Raw genomic sequence first — 16,543 nt, forward strand, 5'->3', positions numbered from 1 at the left:
CAATATTTTTACGTATCGAAAGTTGACAATACATAACAATTTTAGCATTGCCTATAACAAAACCGTCGTAAATGAATGTAATATATTTTTTTAATTACCTTGACCCTTTTTCTTTCTTTAGTGATTTAAACATTATCAACCGCATTGGTTAAAAATAAGTTTAACATGACCTACAGCAGTTTGACTTGCTTGTTGCTCTTAGTTTTTTTTTTTTTTTTTATGTAAAAACAATGCAAATAACTTATACTTAACTAATACATAAATCACTTATACATAATTTTAAGTCACCCATTTTTAAATCATATTTATATTTAGTTACTAGCTAACTAGCCTTTAAATGCTAAGATAAAAGTCTAGCTAAAACACCAACCAATACAAAAAAATGAAAATGTACAACTGAGACATATGGTTTGAGTGTAAGTGTAAATTACTAATTATCATATACTTCCGTCATTTCCTTTTTCTTGCTGGGTCTCTAACACGCATATCGGATATCCAGCCGATTAGTTAGCCATTAATTGCTTCAAAGCGAAAAAAGGGTGAAGCCATTAATTGATTTGAAGGATGGAAGATGCGCTCCGTCTTCTTACATTTTAAAAGAGTAAGCAAAAAAATAAAAATACCAATTGGTAAAAACTGAAACAAACAAAGCTCCATAACTAACTAGCCATATTTAATTTAAAACTAACAAGCCAAGCAATATAACAAACAAGCAAAACACCAACCAGCTATATAACAAACATGCCAAGCTCCATAACTAACTAGCTATATAACAAACATGCGAACCTTTATAATTAACTAGCTATATAACTAACAAACCAACCGTTATAACTAACTAACTATATAACTAACAAACTAAACTCTATAACCACTAGCTCTATTGAGAAATTTGGACAGAATTGATGGAATAAAAAACAGTTGCTGCTATAGCATAGGTGATCAGATATTTAAATTTAAGCGAACAGTCAATCAAAGCTATCGGCCTAAAAGAACTGCAAGCTGATTTGACGCACATCTAAAACCAATGAATATCCACGTACAAGAAGCGGTTGGCCATTTAATGTAGATGGGACGCCTCCCATTTAAACTCACTCTAACTGTAAATTGAATTTTGCAATCTTGAGCCAAGTTAAATCTAAAGTAAAGCTATTTGTGGTTCTTGGTTGCGGCCCAAGTTTTACTTACGCCTAAACTTACGCTTTGGTAATCCATTATAATAGATTCGCTTACCCTAAGCGAAAACTTTTTTTTTTAAATAAGATTTTTGTCAATACATTAGATTAAATTTTTTAAATAAAATCAAATAAAATAAAGTAGTTGTTGACTTATGTTTTTTGATATTTTTTATCGAGTAAGGGGTGTGAGATTTGAGAGGTGTGTGATGTATCTGTGAACCGGCTTTAAAGGCGAATAGTGTGGCATTAGTGCAGCTCAATCTCAAAAACCTGTCGGCTCGTAGTCTGACGCCAAAACCGGTTTACCACACTTCCAGGTTTGTTATTTTTTATTATAATTACAAAACATTTGTCAAAAATGTGGACGGATCCAACAAATAATTGCACATTTGCTTTTAAATCAAAACCTCTAACAAAATATTTAAAATAAATTGGATTGCCATGATAGGTAAGTTGTCAAAACCTTCTATTTGTGACGTCACCTATATAGTGTATATTACGAAAATACAAAGTTTACAACTGCATTTGACCGCTTTCTAATATTTTGTTTACTTTTTTAAGGGTATGCCATTGTTGGGTACGTTGTTCTACACAAAATATATAAAATAAATTGGGGCGCCATGATATGTAAGTTGTTAAAACCCCGATTTGTGACGTCAATGATAACACGTATTTTAGTTTAAAAATCGTATTGCGTATTTTTATTTTTTGATTCTGTAATATTTTAGCTTGTTATATACTGTTTTTTTTTCGACCTTTTATTTTTCGGTTCCTTCATTTTCCGTCCTGTATTTTTTGCCTGTTTTCGTGCTATGTTTACCGTCCTGTATTTTGGGCCTGTTTCTGTGCCAAAAAGTAACTAAAAAAAACATTATATCATCACCAAACACAATAGCTTTTGCTTTTTAATTACTTTCTTCTGTAATAAATTTAAAACAAATTAAAAAAAAAACTTAAAATAAATAAATTACTTTTCAAAAATAAAATATTTAAAAAAGCTACAACCCTGGCGGTGCTCTTATCTTAGTAAAGTCGTCCTATAATGAAAAGTTGTTAAATTAAAATGTTTTAAAAAAATATTGGACTGAAGTTAGGTTTGAAAATATCCTGTATTTTATTAGGATGTAAAGCTTTATGAATAAACGACCCGTTAAACATTAAAATAACTTTTAAGTTTTGTTAAGCCTTATAGAGTTCGAAAATTTACTTTTACGCTTTCCACAAAAAAAATAGTATATCTCCTTTTAAAATATAATATTTAATAACAATTTTTGATAATTTAAAAAAAAGGACTATTTTAATTTTAAAAAGCAATTTAAAATATTTTTTTATAATTTATAGCCATGTCAAAAAATTAATTTTACCTTTTCCTTTACATTTCGTTTTTTTTCCTACATTGACTCCCATAGCATTCCGAACTGTATAGATTTTAAAGTTACACAAATTATTTTATTCTTAATTTAAATAAACATAATTATATAAAACGTAATAATAAACTTTAGGGTTTAAGTTTTACTTACCTCTTGGGTACTGGTGGCCCACTAATATTGCTCATACTAGAAGCATTGGTGATAGCCAGCAACCCCAAAAACAAAAACACTCAATAATTATTATATTTTATAAAAGGTTATTAAAATTTCTTTTTATTAAACATTATTAAAATATATAATTAACAAATTCTAGTATTTTAGAAAAAAAACTACCTTTAAAAGTTAATATAAAAGTTAATATATTTTATTTAAACCTCTATTAAAAAATTAACTTTACCATGTTTTTTACACTTCATTTTTTTCTACAGTCAATCCTATCGCATTCTAAGCTATAGTTTTAAAGTTTTGCAGTTTAGTTTATTTTTGTTTTAAAAAAACATAATAATTAAGTGTTTATTTCAACCCACCTCTTGGGTGATGGTGGTTCTCTAATATTGCTCAAACTAGAAGCATTAGTAATAGCCAGCAACCACAAAAACGAAACAATCAAAAAAACTTTGTTCAACTTTTTTAGCACTGTAATTTTTAACAACTTTGTAGTCTGCCTTTGCATTAAACTAAATTTGATAGCTTAAGAGAATTAAACTAAAGTGTTTTAAAAAGTGTTTTTTGCTTGTTACGTATTTTGATGCGCCAAAGGCAAAGCGTATTCGAGTTAAGGTTCATCGTCACTCTTAGTCGAATTCAGGCGCACATGTGAGCCTAGCTGTAATTTATTTGTATGTTATTTTAGTTTAGTAAAACGGCATTGGTACATTTTGCGTTGTATTTTTAACGAACTTTTCACAATTTAGCAAACATGTTTACCAAGATTGGTGATTGCGATTGCGGTTCGCCTATAGTAGATCAATGCCTAGCTTATTATTCATAAGCTAATTTTTTAAACATTAAAAATAATTAAATTTAATACCACGTTTGGTGAATATTATTTTTGTTGTTTATAATTTCGATAAACTTAACATTGGCTTAGTTTGTAATGTGTATACTCAATTATGTGTTTTAATTCAGAACTTGTTTCTAAAGTCTATGAAATATAATAAAAAGTCAGATAACAAGATAATCGTAAATAATTAACTAACAATAACAATTTCCAAATCTTTCGATTGGGTCGACGGAGACTGCTACAAATGTTTTTGATTCTTTCTGTTTAATAGACTGAGAATGCAAATGAAAATAAAACATTTATTCTAATGTACAACAATAATTATGGTTGGAGATTATAAATGTATAATATACAAAATGCTTGTAATTTATTGAATAAGGAATTAATAAATCACCTGTGAACAAAGAGAAAAGTAATTTTATCTGCGGAACGATTACTGGCTCTAAAATCTATTTACGTGTTTTTAAGCATTATTGATTATGTTTTGTTAAACTTTTATTTTTTTTGGTTTGGCATAAATTTAACAAGTAGCATGCAACTTGCCGGTAAAAAGGCAGGAAGAAGATATAGTTTATATTAATTTAACTTTTGGCATATTAGCTTAATATTATTTTTTTTTCAAAAAAGGCCTTTAATTAGTAATTGAACATCTTAAATAGATAATTGAATTTACGCATTTTAAAATAATATAAATAGTTAGTTACTATATAATGAATTTACAATTGCTAAAAAAAATGGTTAGCTATAACCCCACGGTAGAAGGGAATTGCTCATAAAAATGCACTTACATATTTTTTGTTGTTTATTTTTACTTACAGTGTTATGTTATAACAATTATTTAATTGGACAATTTTTTTAATATTACGTCAATATTATTTACTTATTTAACGCCACACTAACAAGATTATACTTTCAACTGACTATCTTTAGGATTTAAACTAAAAAAGTTTTGTACGTGTTTGTTTATTTATAGTTGAATCATAATGTTTTTAAAGATAAAAAAACAACCAAAAAAACATTACAATTTTATTGAACACAGATGTTGTCTTTTTTTTATTACTTTCCACTACAAAAATATAAAACAAATTAAGTAGATGTTTTTTATAAAATAAACGGTTTAAAAACTAAAAATAACTTAATGAACTACTTTTAATAAATAAAATAGTCAAAAAGGTACAAACCCTGGTGGCAATCCTCTAATTTTGGTAAAGTTGTCCTACGATAAAAAGTTGTTTATTTAAAATATTACAAAAATATCTGACTAAAAAAACGCGTGTTGTATTTTATTTAAATATAAGTTTAATAGTTAAATGCTTTGCAAAATTTTACTTAAAAAAAACTAATTTTAAAGTATATAAAGCCTGTTCTAACATAACCAATTATTTATACAATTCTCGTTTATTATTACATTTTAATTCTTTAAAATATATTATGTAACCCAATATAAAACCTAACTCAACTCAATCAATATTATATATTATGATAAATTATCACTATTTTATTTTATATTATTAAGACATATAATTAACAACTTTATTTGATAAAAAAGTGGAACTACACTAATATTAAAAGAGTATTTAAATTATATATTTTATTTACACCAACATCAAAAAATTAATTTTACCTTCTCTTTTACACTTCGCTTTTTTCTACAATCAGTTCCATCGCATTCCAAGCTATAGTTTGTAAAGTTACACAAATTAATTTATTCTTAATTTAAATAAAAACAATAATATAAAATATAATAACAAACTTTAGGTTTTTAATTTCACGTACCTACTAGGTGCTGGCGGCCCTCTAATATTGTTTAAACTAGAAGCATTAGTAATAGCCAGCAACCCCAAAAACAAAACAATTATCAAAATTTTGTTCATTTTTTAGCACTGTAATTCTGTGGTTTCAATAAAAAATTAGGCTAACATATTTTAAAGTTTTGTTGTTGTTTAGGTTATGTTAAATTTTGGGTTAAAAAGTTGTTTAGGTTAAATTAAATCTTTTAAAATTTTTATTAACTTTGTAGCCTTCTAAAATCTTAAGCGTTAGACTATACTTACGACGTCAGATTTTAATTTAAAAAAATTTCGGATGATCTGTACTTGTATTATTGCGCCAAAGGCAATGCATATTTGATTATGATTTATCGGTACTCTTTGTTGAATTGAGGCGCACATGTGGGCCAAACAGTTTTTTATTTGTATGTTATTTTAATTTAGTGAAATGGCATGTACACGTTTCGCGTTGAATAAAATTAAATATAATTTTGACAAACATGTTTATCAGAATTTTAGGCTCTCGCGATAGCTGAGCGATCATTGTAGTGCACTGTTTTTTTGAAAAGTTGGTATAGGTTTAATATTATTTTGTTATGTTTAAGCATAATAAACAATATTTTTACGTATCGAAAGTTGACAATACATAACAATTTTAGCATTGCATATAACAAAACCGTCGTAAATGAATGTAATATATTTTTTTAATTACCTTGACCCTTTTTCTTTCTTTAGTGATTTAAACATTATCAACCGCATTGGTTAAAAATAAGTTTAACATGACCTACAGCAGTTTAACTTGCTTGTTGCTCTTAGTTTTTTTTTTTTTTTTTTTTGATGTAAAAACAATGCAAATAACTTATACTTAACTAATACATAAATCACTTATACATAATTTTAAGTCACCCATTTTTAAATCATATTTATATTTAGTTACTAGCTAACTAGCCTTTAAATGCTAAGATAAAAGTCTAGCTAAAACACTAACCAATAGAAAAAAATGAAAATGTACAACTGAGACATATGGTTTGAGTGTAAATGTAAATTACTAATTATCATATACTTCCGTCATTTCCTTTTTCTTGCTGGGTCTCTAAAACGCATATCGGATATCCAGCCAATTAGTTAGCCATTAATTGCTTCAAAGCGAAAAAAGGGTGAAGCCATTAATTGATTTGAAGCCTGTTGGAAGATGCGCTCCGTCTTCTTACATTTTAAAAGAGTAAGCAAAAAAATAAAAATACCAATTGGTAAAAACTTCAACAAACAAAGCTCCATAACTAACTAGCCATATTTAATTTAAAACTAACAAGCCAAGCTGTGTAACAAACAAGCAAAACACCAACCAGCTATATAACAGACCTTCCAAGCTTCATAACTCATAGCTATATAACTAACGAGCCAACTTTTATAACTAATTTACTGTATAACTAACAAACTAAACTGTATAACCACTAGCTATATTGATAAATTTGAACAGAATTGATGAAATAAAAAACAGTTGCTGCTATAGCATAGGTGATCAGATATTTAAATTTAAGCGAACAGTCATCAAAGCTATCGGTCTAAAGGCACTGCAAGCACATCTAAAACCAATGAATATCCACGTACGGAGAAGCGGTTGGCCATTTAATGTAGCTGGGACGCCTCCCATTTAAACTCACTCTAACTGTAAGTTAAATTTTGCAATCTTGAGCCAAGTTAAATCTAAAGTAAAGCTACTAGAAAAATTTTTGCCTTATCTTGGGCCAATTGTATTTAGAATAAGCCAGTCTGGCTTAATTTAATGCTGTGTTATGTAATTTGGCCAAAAATAGGCCACTAAAAAGTTTTGGCTAAAATACAGTCTTTATTAAAAAAAATTGGCCTATTTATAGCCAATATGTTATCTTAAGCATAGCTTTGGCTTTATTAAATACCAAAATAAATTTGGATTTAAATAAAGTGCCAAGGTGGCTAATATTAACATTAGATTAGCACTGGCTTAATTTGTTGGATAATTTAAAATAGTTTAGCAGTAAAAGTGAATTTTGTGTTAATTATCTTGCGTAGTCACTGGAATGCAATACCAAAATTTTATGTTTTTATTTATTTTTTATCATTTCAATACAGCTTAATGTGTATTTCTGCGAATTCTACCAATACAAAAATTAAAACTTTACAGTAATGCAGAGATATCCAGCCTAATAACAACATGCATTTTTTCTTTGTATGTATAAACAGAAAATGTTTGATGGCAAGGTAATTTACAGTTATCTACCATGACTGTCTCTAAGTCACTAATGAAACTTATTATATAAGAATTAAAAGAGCTACAGACACCATGTGTTGCATGTAAATTTACTAAAAAGTAAAATGTTGAATTGGTTAAAATTATACTAATAATCTTAGCAAACACAGGCAAATCCTGTTTTACTTTACAAAATAAAAAAATACCGGGATTATATTTGATTCCATTTATACAAATCCAAGAAGTTGAAAGTATTTCACTTCCAGAAACAAGGTTCGGTATTTGAGACTGGATAATATTTTGTAGTTGAGTATCCATTTCAAAAAACATGGTTGAAGTAGTTGGACCATGACATATTTCGGTTTTAAATATATCCCCTTTCATCACATCTTTGCAAAACTTCCATTGGTGTCGCTCAGCAAGATATTTGCATATATTTTTAAAACTGCCCACCCTTGCTATTCTTTTAAAATAAGAATGCTTAGCTTCAAACCTCATTGACCAATAATGAATCGGTGGCCCAAGATTTAGTATATCTGTAGGAATATGGCACAAATAGTGCTGTTTTGGTATAATGTTGACTGTGGGAAATGCAGTTTTAAACACACACAAATAGAAATTAATGTCCAATTTGAGACTTTCAATTTGGTCCATGCAGATAATTTGAGCAGTTATCACACTAGTAATTTGTAAAAGTAGGCTGTAACATTTCCAACAATCTTCATCCAAATCAACAAAATCTCCAATAAAAAATGGCATTAATCTTGCTAAAACCCACATTTGGGAAGCTGATTGTCTTAATTTTCCTTCTTTGACATGTGATAGTTTTATCGCACAAGGTTTATTGCAAGAATCTTGATAACTGTAGGGAAAATTTAATATTCTTTCATTTAGTACTTCTAAGGAAAACAAATTCCGATCAATGTAGCTTGCAAGCATACATTTTAAGGTATGTGGGATGCATCCTTCAAGAACAATGTGCATTTTATCTTGAGGTACACATTTAAACGGATTAAAGTTCAGAAGATTAAAAAAACTAGAATGCCTGTTTATTCCATACTGTACAGATTTAGCTGGATGAAGCTTAATTTCATGGCACTGTTTTTTATGTGATGAAAGACTTCTTAATTGAAATTGATTTTCGAAAAAAACGTTTTGCATTTGATTAAAATCAGTCATACAGTATCGACATTTTCTTAGGGCAAATCCAACACCTTCTTTTAGGCCTAGTAACTGATGTGCAGCTAAAGTGTCACCAACTACATAAGCTAATCCACCATATACCGCAACTTGTTTTTCATCAATAACATAATGAAACCCATTTTCAGATAACTCAGTTATTTCCAAGAAAAAAGTTTCTAAAATTGAATCATAGCCATATTTTAAAATATCTGCAACCTTCACAAGACCCAATAAAAATATGTTATTTAAACGAGATCTTAATTCATTGGGTATGTTGGCAAATGTCACATAAAAGCACCCTATTTTATTGTAATGTGTATAGCTGCCAAGTGGGTTACATAACTGAAGATCATCATAGTATAAGATAACTTGTACATTGTGATAATTATACCTGCAAAAGGCAGGATTTTCTGAAAATACTCTTCCATCAGTAAAATGCGAATAAAGGGAGGTGCTGTTGTCCTGTATGTTATTGTTGTCAAGAAAGGTATTTAACTTTGAATGTCTATACAGAGCACCAATTGTTTCTTTCAATGAAATATAATACAATAAATGAGGGGAGTTTACTGTAATACGATTTCCCCCCAACCCAGTTATTTGTGCAGAATGCCCTAATATAATCTCTGTTGGTTCAACAATAGGAAATGAAAGTTGCATAAATTTTTTGCGATGCCATGGTGTTTGTAATGTTTTAAATTGGTTTACTGCCATTTCAAGTTCATGACAATGATTCCTTTGTTCGACATGTTTGTCTACTTCTTCCCATATTGTTTGTAAAATGTCATTTATTCCTTCCGAAATGTAGGTTATTGAAGCCTAAGACAAAACCAAAACGTTAGGACACTATCAGTTTATCAATATAAAGTTGTTTTGTATTCTTAGTTAATGAGGTAAGTTTCAATTTTAATAGAAAGATATTTACTAACCTCAGTTAATTTATGCTCTTCCTTTGCACAAAGCAAAAACCTTGCAGCATTATGTTTCCATTTATTAAATACTTGGGAAACATGTATGTTGTTTTTCTGTAAACAATTTTCATTCGTATTGGGCATTATTGGTTCACTGTGAGTTGTTTGGACATTACTGGTACAGTGCGAGTTGTCTTCTGAACTAGTATTATTTTCTACTGATAGGACCGGAAATGTATAGGGTTGAAGTAAAATGTCATGATTTCTTGTGCTGTGAAGTCTGTAGCTTTTAACTGAAGACAACTCAAGAGGACAGCCATTAGTTTGACATTGAATTTTTGATTAACTAATTTCATTATATGAATGAGTTCCCAGATGACGTATAAACGCATTAATATTACACGTCGAAAATTCCTTTTCTGTATTACATTGGGCTACGCGGCAGTAGTACATTTTAAATTTACTAAATAAAGTAATTTTGGCATATAGCCATTTTTCAATTCTGTCATGTTGTCAAGAATTATATGTAGTTAAAGATTTAAATTTTGTTGTATTCGTAGAAATATAATGTCTATTAAAATATGCATTAATGAAAAATAGAATATATTAAAATCATATTTTTTTATATTTAATTTTTTTAAGTATACCGTTTTATATTTAAAATTGTTATTTACAAGTTTTAAATAAAATATTTTGGCAACACAAATAATATTTTTTATTGCGCCACCAATTATCATAGTTCATTCTTTTCAACAGTGCCTATTTAGATAAAGGTCGTAAAAGGTTTAATCCGGCCGAATCGTTCTTAATAATTTTATAATGTCTCTAATAGACCTAGCATCTAAGTTTGATTTTGATGTGATTTCATCCATTGAGGGTAAGTTTTTGCATTTAAATTTTATTAAATTTGGTTTAGTTGTTTAAAATACAAGTAGTTGGATAAGCACATGTTTTCTGTGGAAGTAATACATATTTTGTTAGATACAAGTTTACGTAAAAGCTGCCAGCGGTAATAAAATATAAATATGAACAACTTAGATTACCTTACATACAAAGTCAATTTTAGAATTAAAATTAGCAAAATTAAAATTAAAAAATTATTTTTAAAATTAGCCTTTGCATTGCAATTAATAGAGATGCGAAGCGCTTTTATACAAAATATTGGGCATGATGGTACTTTAACCCTCTATTACCCTTTAAAAATTATTTAGAACTAATTTACTATAGATTTAAACCGATTTGTGAACACTATTTAAACCCTGACAGTACGGCACTTTTCCTAAAATGGCAACAGTAACCGAATCGGGCTTCTTAGGAAAAGTGTCCTACTGCCTGACCAAATCATTTGCAAAGTTACTTTGCTTAAGTGTTACAGTTCAGTCATCTTCTGTTATATGCTACCTTAATTCATATAATGGTATCAAACGCATTTTAATAAAAAGGTGAAAAAATTATGTTAAGTGGGGTAGAAATCAAAAAAAAATTTGGGCTGGTATTTGAGGTTAATTTAACTATCTGCCGAATCATACTTGTAAGTTGTTTTAGAGGGGTTGTGGTAATAAAGTGATTAAGACTTTTATAACTAGTATAGCCTATACATTTTTAGAAAGTGAAATAACTAGTAGGGTCCTACTAATTACCACACAGGACCACATAGGACCGCACAGGACCACACAGAGGCGACTATTTACCACACAGGACGTGTTGACTGTTTTTACTGCCATTTAAAAAAAACAATTTTTTTTATTAAACCCTACCCTAACCCTCTTCTGGACAATGCCCCTGGTTGTCAGCCTGTGTTGTTCTGTGTGGTAATTAGTAGGACCGTAACTAGTATAGGCTATACATTTTTAGAAAGTGAAATAACTAGTATATACATTTTTAGAAAGTGGAATAACTAGTATATACATTTTCAGAAAGTAAAATAACTAGTATATACATTTTCAGAAAGTGAAATAACTAATATGTACATTTTAGAAAGTGGAATAACCGCAGAAGATTGTCCCCTAAACGAAAATGAAATTAGGTCCAAATTTGTTTTTTGATAATTTAAATAGCCAATCTATTCAGGTTATACCAGTTTACTGAACTTATAAGATAATGGTAGTTTAAAATGTTTTTAATTTAGTAAGGACATATGGTAGTTTTTCTTTATTTTTGTAAGCACAGGATATAAATTAAATTATAATACTTGATCAAATATTTAATTTGTTTTAGCTGGATGCCAGCACTGCAAATACCCAAAGTGCCCATACCAGTACCAGCAGTGAAAGTTTTGAAATGCGATCAAGCGATTCAACCATGCCACTGGAACTTGATGAGCAGAGGCCCTACCCTGAAATAAACCTGTGCACTCCTCATGGGAAAAAAAGAAACAAACATTTTAAAACTTATAGTCCACTTTCAAAAAAAAATTGTTCAGAATCCGTAGACAATAATGTTTTGACATATGGAGACCTTATTCCATATCCTTTCCCCCTAAAAGAAGAACTGCAACTATATTTAAAAAATGTTGGCCCAGTGGAGTTTAGCAAAAACTACAGTGCCTATTCCTGTACTATCAGAAATATTCATTCTGTGATTGACTCAAAAATTGGAAAACCATCGAAGGAACAAAGAGATAATATTGCAAAAGTGCTGGTGAGAGAGTATCCAATTTTGGCTAATGGCTGTGAGAAAAATAATCATTCTACACTTTCAAATTCAATAAGAAAAAGGTTTAACAATGTAAATATGTCGTTTAAAAAAGCTACCAAAAAAACAAAAAAGGCCATCAGTAGTTGCACACCTCAAGCCATGCCTGTCGCTAATTGTACAACTAATGAAGAACGCGAGGAATTTATTCGTAGTCACAAAATATATGAATTTTTCGAAAAATATCCTGAATTTCGAGACTTCAAAAGAGTAAGTTGATAAATATATAGTACCTACTTCCAACTCCTACATATATCGACCACATTATTAGCAGTGGCCTAATTTTAATAAAAATTTCGCATAAATAATACATATTTATCCATTGTTTGTAGTGTTTAAAAGAATTTCAAGAATTTCCAGAAGTTCCACCCTTCTCTAGTTTTACTGCAAGATGGAAAAAATTGATGCTGAAATGTGAAGCCGCTTTTCAAACCTCAAGTTCTGATTTTTTTCATTTTCATAAGTTACTTGCGCATCTTAGTAATAGTGAAAAAGGTTGTCGAAATATTTTAGCATTTGGAGATTTAGGTGACATAACCTCTGGGGTAAAACAAAAAAATCAGCCATTTCTTTTGTGTACTGGGAGTCCTTCTGACCCCAAAGATATTTCAATTTTAGTTGAACAAAAAAAGGTACTTGGTCTTAATGGTGCTTCTATGAATGATTGTTTTTTAACTTTAGTTGCGGTGTATTACATTTTTAATCTTGAATATCCATACTCTTGCAAACCAATATATGATAATCTTGTAAACTTTCTTGTTTTTGACAAGTTGCGGGGAAAGAAGTTACTTGAAATAATGCAGTGAACGAATTAACAGATTACTATTAAATTTTTATGGATACACATTTCACAGTAATATTAATATTTTAAAGAAATAGAAAATCTCATTTTAAAGATGTTAATTCGGACATCATATTATAAGTAATTTCATCCTTTAAACTATTGTTTTTTGTGCAAAAATTAGTTTTGTAAAAAATTATATTAAAATTGATCATATTTGTTGCAGTATGTGATGGATTCCTCTACATTTTGTGTATAAAAGTAATAAATTTAGTAGCTTGCTAATTGTTTTTTTATTGTTTTTCGAAACCATGTTGTACTATTGTATGTGTAAGACCTTGTTATGTGATTTTTGCAACATATTTGTTGCAGTATATGATGGATTACTTTACTTTTTGTGTATAAAAGTAATAATTTTTGTAGCTTGCTAATTGTTTTTTTTTTGTTCTTTCGAAACCATGTTGTATTCTTTGTAGTATTATGCGTATGACCATGTTATGTGGTTTTTGCAACAGTGTTTGTTGTCGATGTAATAAATGCAACATATTTAGCCACGTTGTTTTAATACGTCTGGCTATATTAAGTCGTGCAAATAATGTGACTAAATAAAGCCAACTGCAAATTGGCTTAAATAGAAGCTGGCTAGTTGACACAATTAATCCAACATTTTTGTAATCACAATTGGCCAAAAATTTGGCTATAATAACTCGTGCAAATAATGTGACTAAATAAAGCCAACTGCAAATTGGCTTAAATAGAAGCTGGCTAGTTGACACAATTAATCCAACATTTTTGTAATCACAATTGGCCAAAAATTTTTCTAGTGGCACTATTTTACACTATAACTAAAATACTATTACTAACCATCTAGTTTTTTTAAGGTTTGAACAAAATAAAATATTATTTATGCGTTTGTTTATTTAAAGTTGAGTCATGATGTTTTTAAAGATTAAAAATCTACCGAAAAAAAATCATCCCATTATCACCAAGCACAAATTCTTTTGATTTTTTTTTTTTTTTTTCTATACTAAAGACAAAACAAATAACTATTTTATATTAAAAGGTTTAAAGACTTGAAATATTAAATAAATCAATTTTTTTTTAAAAAAAGTACAAACCCTGGGGGCAATTCCCAATTCTTAGCAAAGTTGTGCTAAAACAAAAAGTTGTTTATTTAAAATATTAAAAGTATCTGACTGAAGAACGGCGTGCTTTATTTTTTTAAATAAAAGTTTAAGAGGTAAATGCTTTGTAATATTTAATTTAAAAAAAGTTAATGAAATATGTAAAGCCTCTTTTAACTTTACCGATTATTTATACAATTTTTTATCATATTTTAAATTGTTTTAAATATATTATCTAACCCTAGATATAACCTAACTTAACGCAATTAATATTATATAATATGCTAAATTACCACTATTTTATTTGGTTTTATTAAGAGATATAATTAACAACTTTAAGTAATTAAAAAAAGGTAAAAAACTAAATAAATTTTAAAAGAGTATTTAAAAATTATTTATTTAAGTACACCTACATTAAAACATTAATTTTACCTTCTCCTTTACACTTCGCTTTTTTCTACAGTCAGTTCCATCGCATTCCAAGCTATAGTTTGTAAAGTTACGCAATTGTAAAGTTACACAAATTAATTAATTCTTGATTTTAATAAATATAATATTATAAAATGGTATTATAAGCCTTAATTTTTTAATTCCACGCACCTCTTGGGTGCTGGTGGCCCTCTAATATTGCTTAAACTAGAAGCATTAGAAATAGCTATCAACCCTAAAAACGAAATAATTATCAAAACTTTGTTCATTTCTTAAGTATTTTAATCCTGTAGTTTTACCTAAAAATATTTAACCATAATTTTTTTATTTTTGTATTTGCTTAAGTTAAGCATGTAGATTTTTACGCTTGGCTATTCAACTGGTTGTTTAATTTTAAATTCTTTAACTTTGCTTTTTTCAATTTCTAAAAATTTAACAACTTTGTAGTCTGCCTTTGTGTTAAACTAAAATTAATAATTTAAGGGATTTAAAGTAAAAGCGTTTTTTGTTTGTTACGTATATTGATGCGCCAAAGGCAATGCGCATTCGAGTTGTGGTTTATCGTCACGCTTAGTCGATTTTAGACGCACATGTGGGCCTAGCTGTAACTTATTCGTATGTTATTTTAGTTTAGTAAAATGGCATAGGTACGTTTTGCGTTATATTTTTAACAAACTAAATACAATTTAGCAAACTTGTTTACCAAGATTTTAGGTGATCGCAATTGCGAAGTAACAATAGTGAAGCAATGTTTAGCTTATTGTACATAAACTAACCTTTTCAACATTAAAAAATTAATTTTAATAACTTTACATTTTGTTGGAATGATTTTTTTCATGTTTAATAATTTGTTTTGCTTAATATAGGCTTATTGTATGATATTTATAGTCAATGTCCTGTAGTTGAATTTTGGACATTAGTATTTTAACGTTTTTTAATTTGTTTAATAATTTTGGACCCAAAAAATCATTGTAAAAGTAGTTGCATATAATGTAATTGTACAGTCGAATTTTAACTGCGTGAATATTCCAAGAATACAATAAAAAGTCAGATAACAAGATAATCGTAAATAATTAACTATCAATAACAATTTTCAAATCTTTCGATTGGGTCGATGGAGACCGCTACAAATGTTTTCGATTTTTTTCTGTTTAGTAGACTGAGAATGCAATTGAAAATAAAACATTCATTCTAATGTACAACAATATTTATAGCTGGATATTATAATTTTATAATATACAAAATGCTTGTTACTTATTGAATTAGGAATTAATAAATCACCTGTGGACAAAAAGAAAAGTGATTTGATCTGCGAAACGATTACACGATCTAAATTCTATTTACATGTTTTATTGGTTTTAAATATTATTAATTATATTTCCTGATTATTAAACTTGTAGTTTTTAAGAATTTAATCCAACAAGTATTACGACTCTTTTTAATTACCTTAAAATTTTTTTTAAGGTAGTGAAAGATAAAAAAAATAAGTAACTTAACTTTTGGCATGAAGGCTTGTTGCACAAATTTCTGTCTTTTAAAAGAGGCATTAAATAATAATAAATAAACATCTTAAAAACTTAATTGTAATTCACCCATCCTAAAATTATATAAATATTAGTTACGAGTTAAAAGTCGCCAAATGCTAAAGTAAATGGTTAGATAAAACACTAAAATACGAAAAGAACAAAATGTCAAACAAAAGCTTGGGGTAGGTATTTGGATTTTGTTTATAAAAATGCACTTACATAGTTTCTGGTCGATTTTATACTATAACTAAAATACTACTATTTTATACTTTAAACTATATACTATTTTACACTATAACTAAAATACTATTACTAACCATCTAGTTTTTTTAAGGTTTGAACAAAATCAAAT

The 16,543-nt window shown here is 28.4% G+C and overlaps 1 protein-coding gene across 1 annotated transcript in view; it reads right to left on the bottom strand.

Moving 5' to 3' along the window:
* Positions 1-9,781, bottom strand: part of LOC145750817 (uncharacterized) — a 29,107-nt gene extending 19,326 nt beyond the window's left edge. The window contains exons 1-2 of the mRNA XM_082566892.1: positions 9,656-9,781; positions 7,578-9,545 (exon numbers count right to left, since the gene is read on the bottom strand). Coding sequence (XP_082423018.1) covers positions 7,578-9,545; positions 9,656-9,781 — 2,094 coding nt within the window. The remainder of the gene's footprint in view (positions 1-7,577; positions 9,546-9,655) is intronic.
* Between the last annotated feature and the right edge of the window lie 6,762 nt (positions 9,782-16,543).

The sequence above is a fragment of the Corella eumyota genome, chromosome 4 (genome assembly GCF_963082875.1).
Source record: "Corella eumyota chromosome 4, kaCorEumy4.1, whole genome shotgun sequence".
Classification (NCBI taxonomy): domain Eukaryota; kingdom Metazoa; phylum Chordata; class Ascidiacea; order Phlebobranchia; family Corellidae; genus Corella; species Corella eumyota.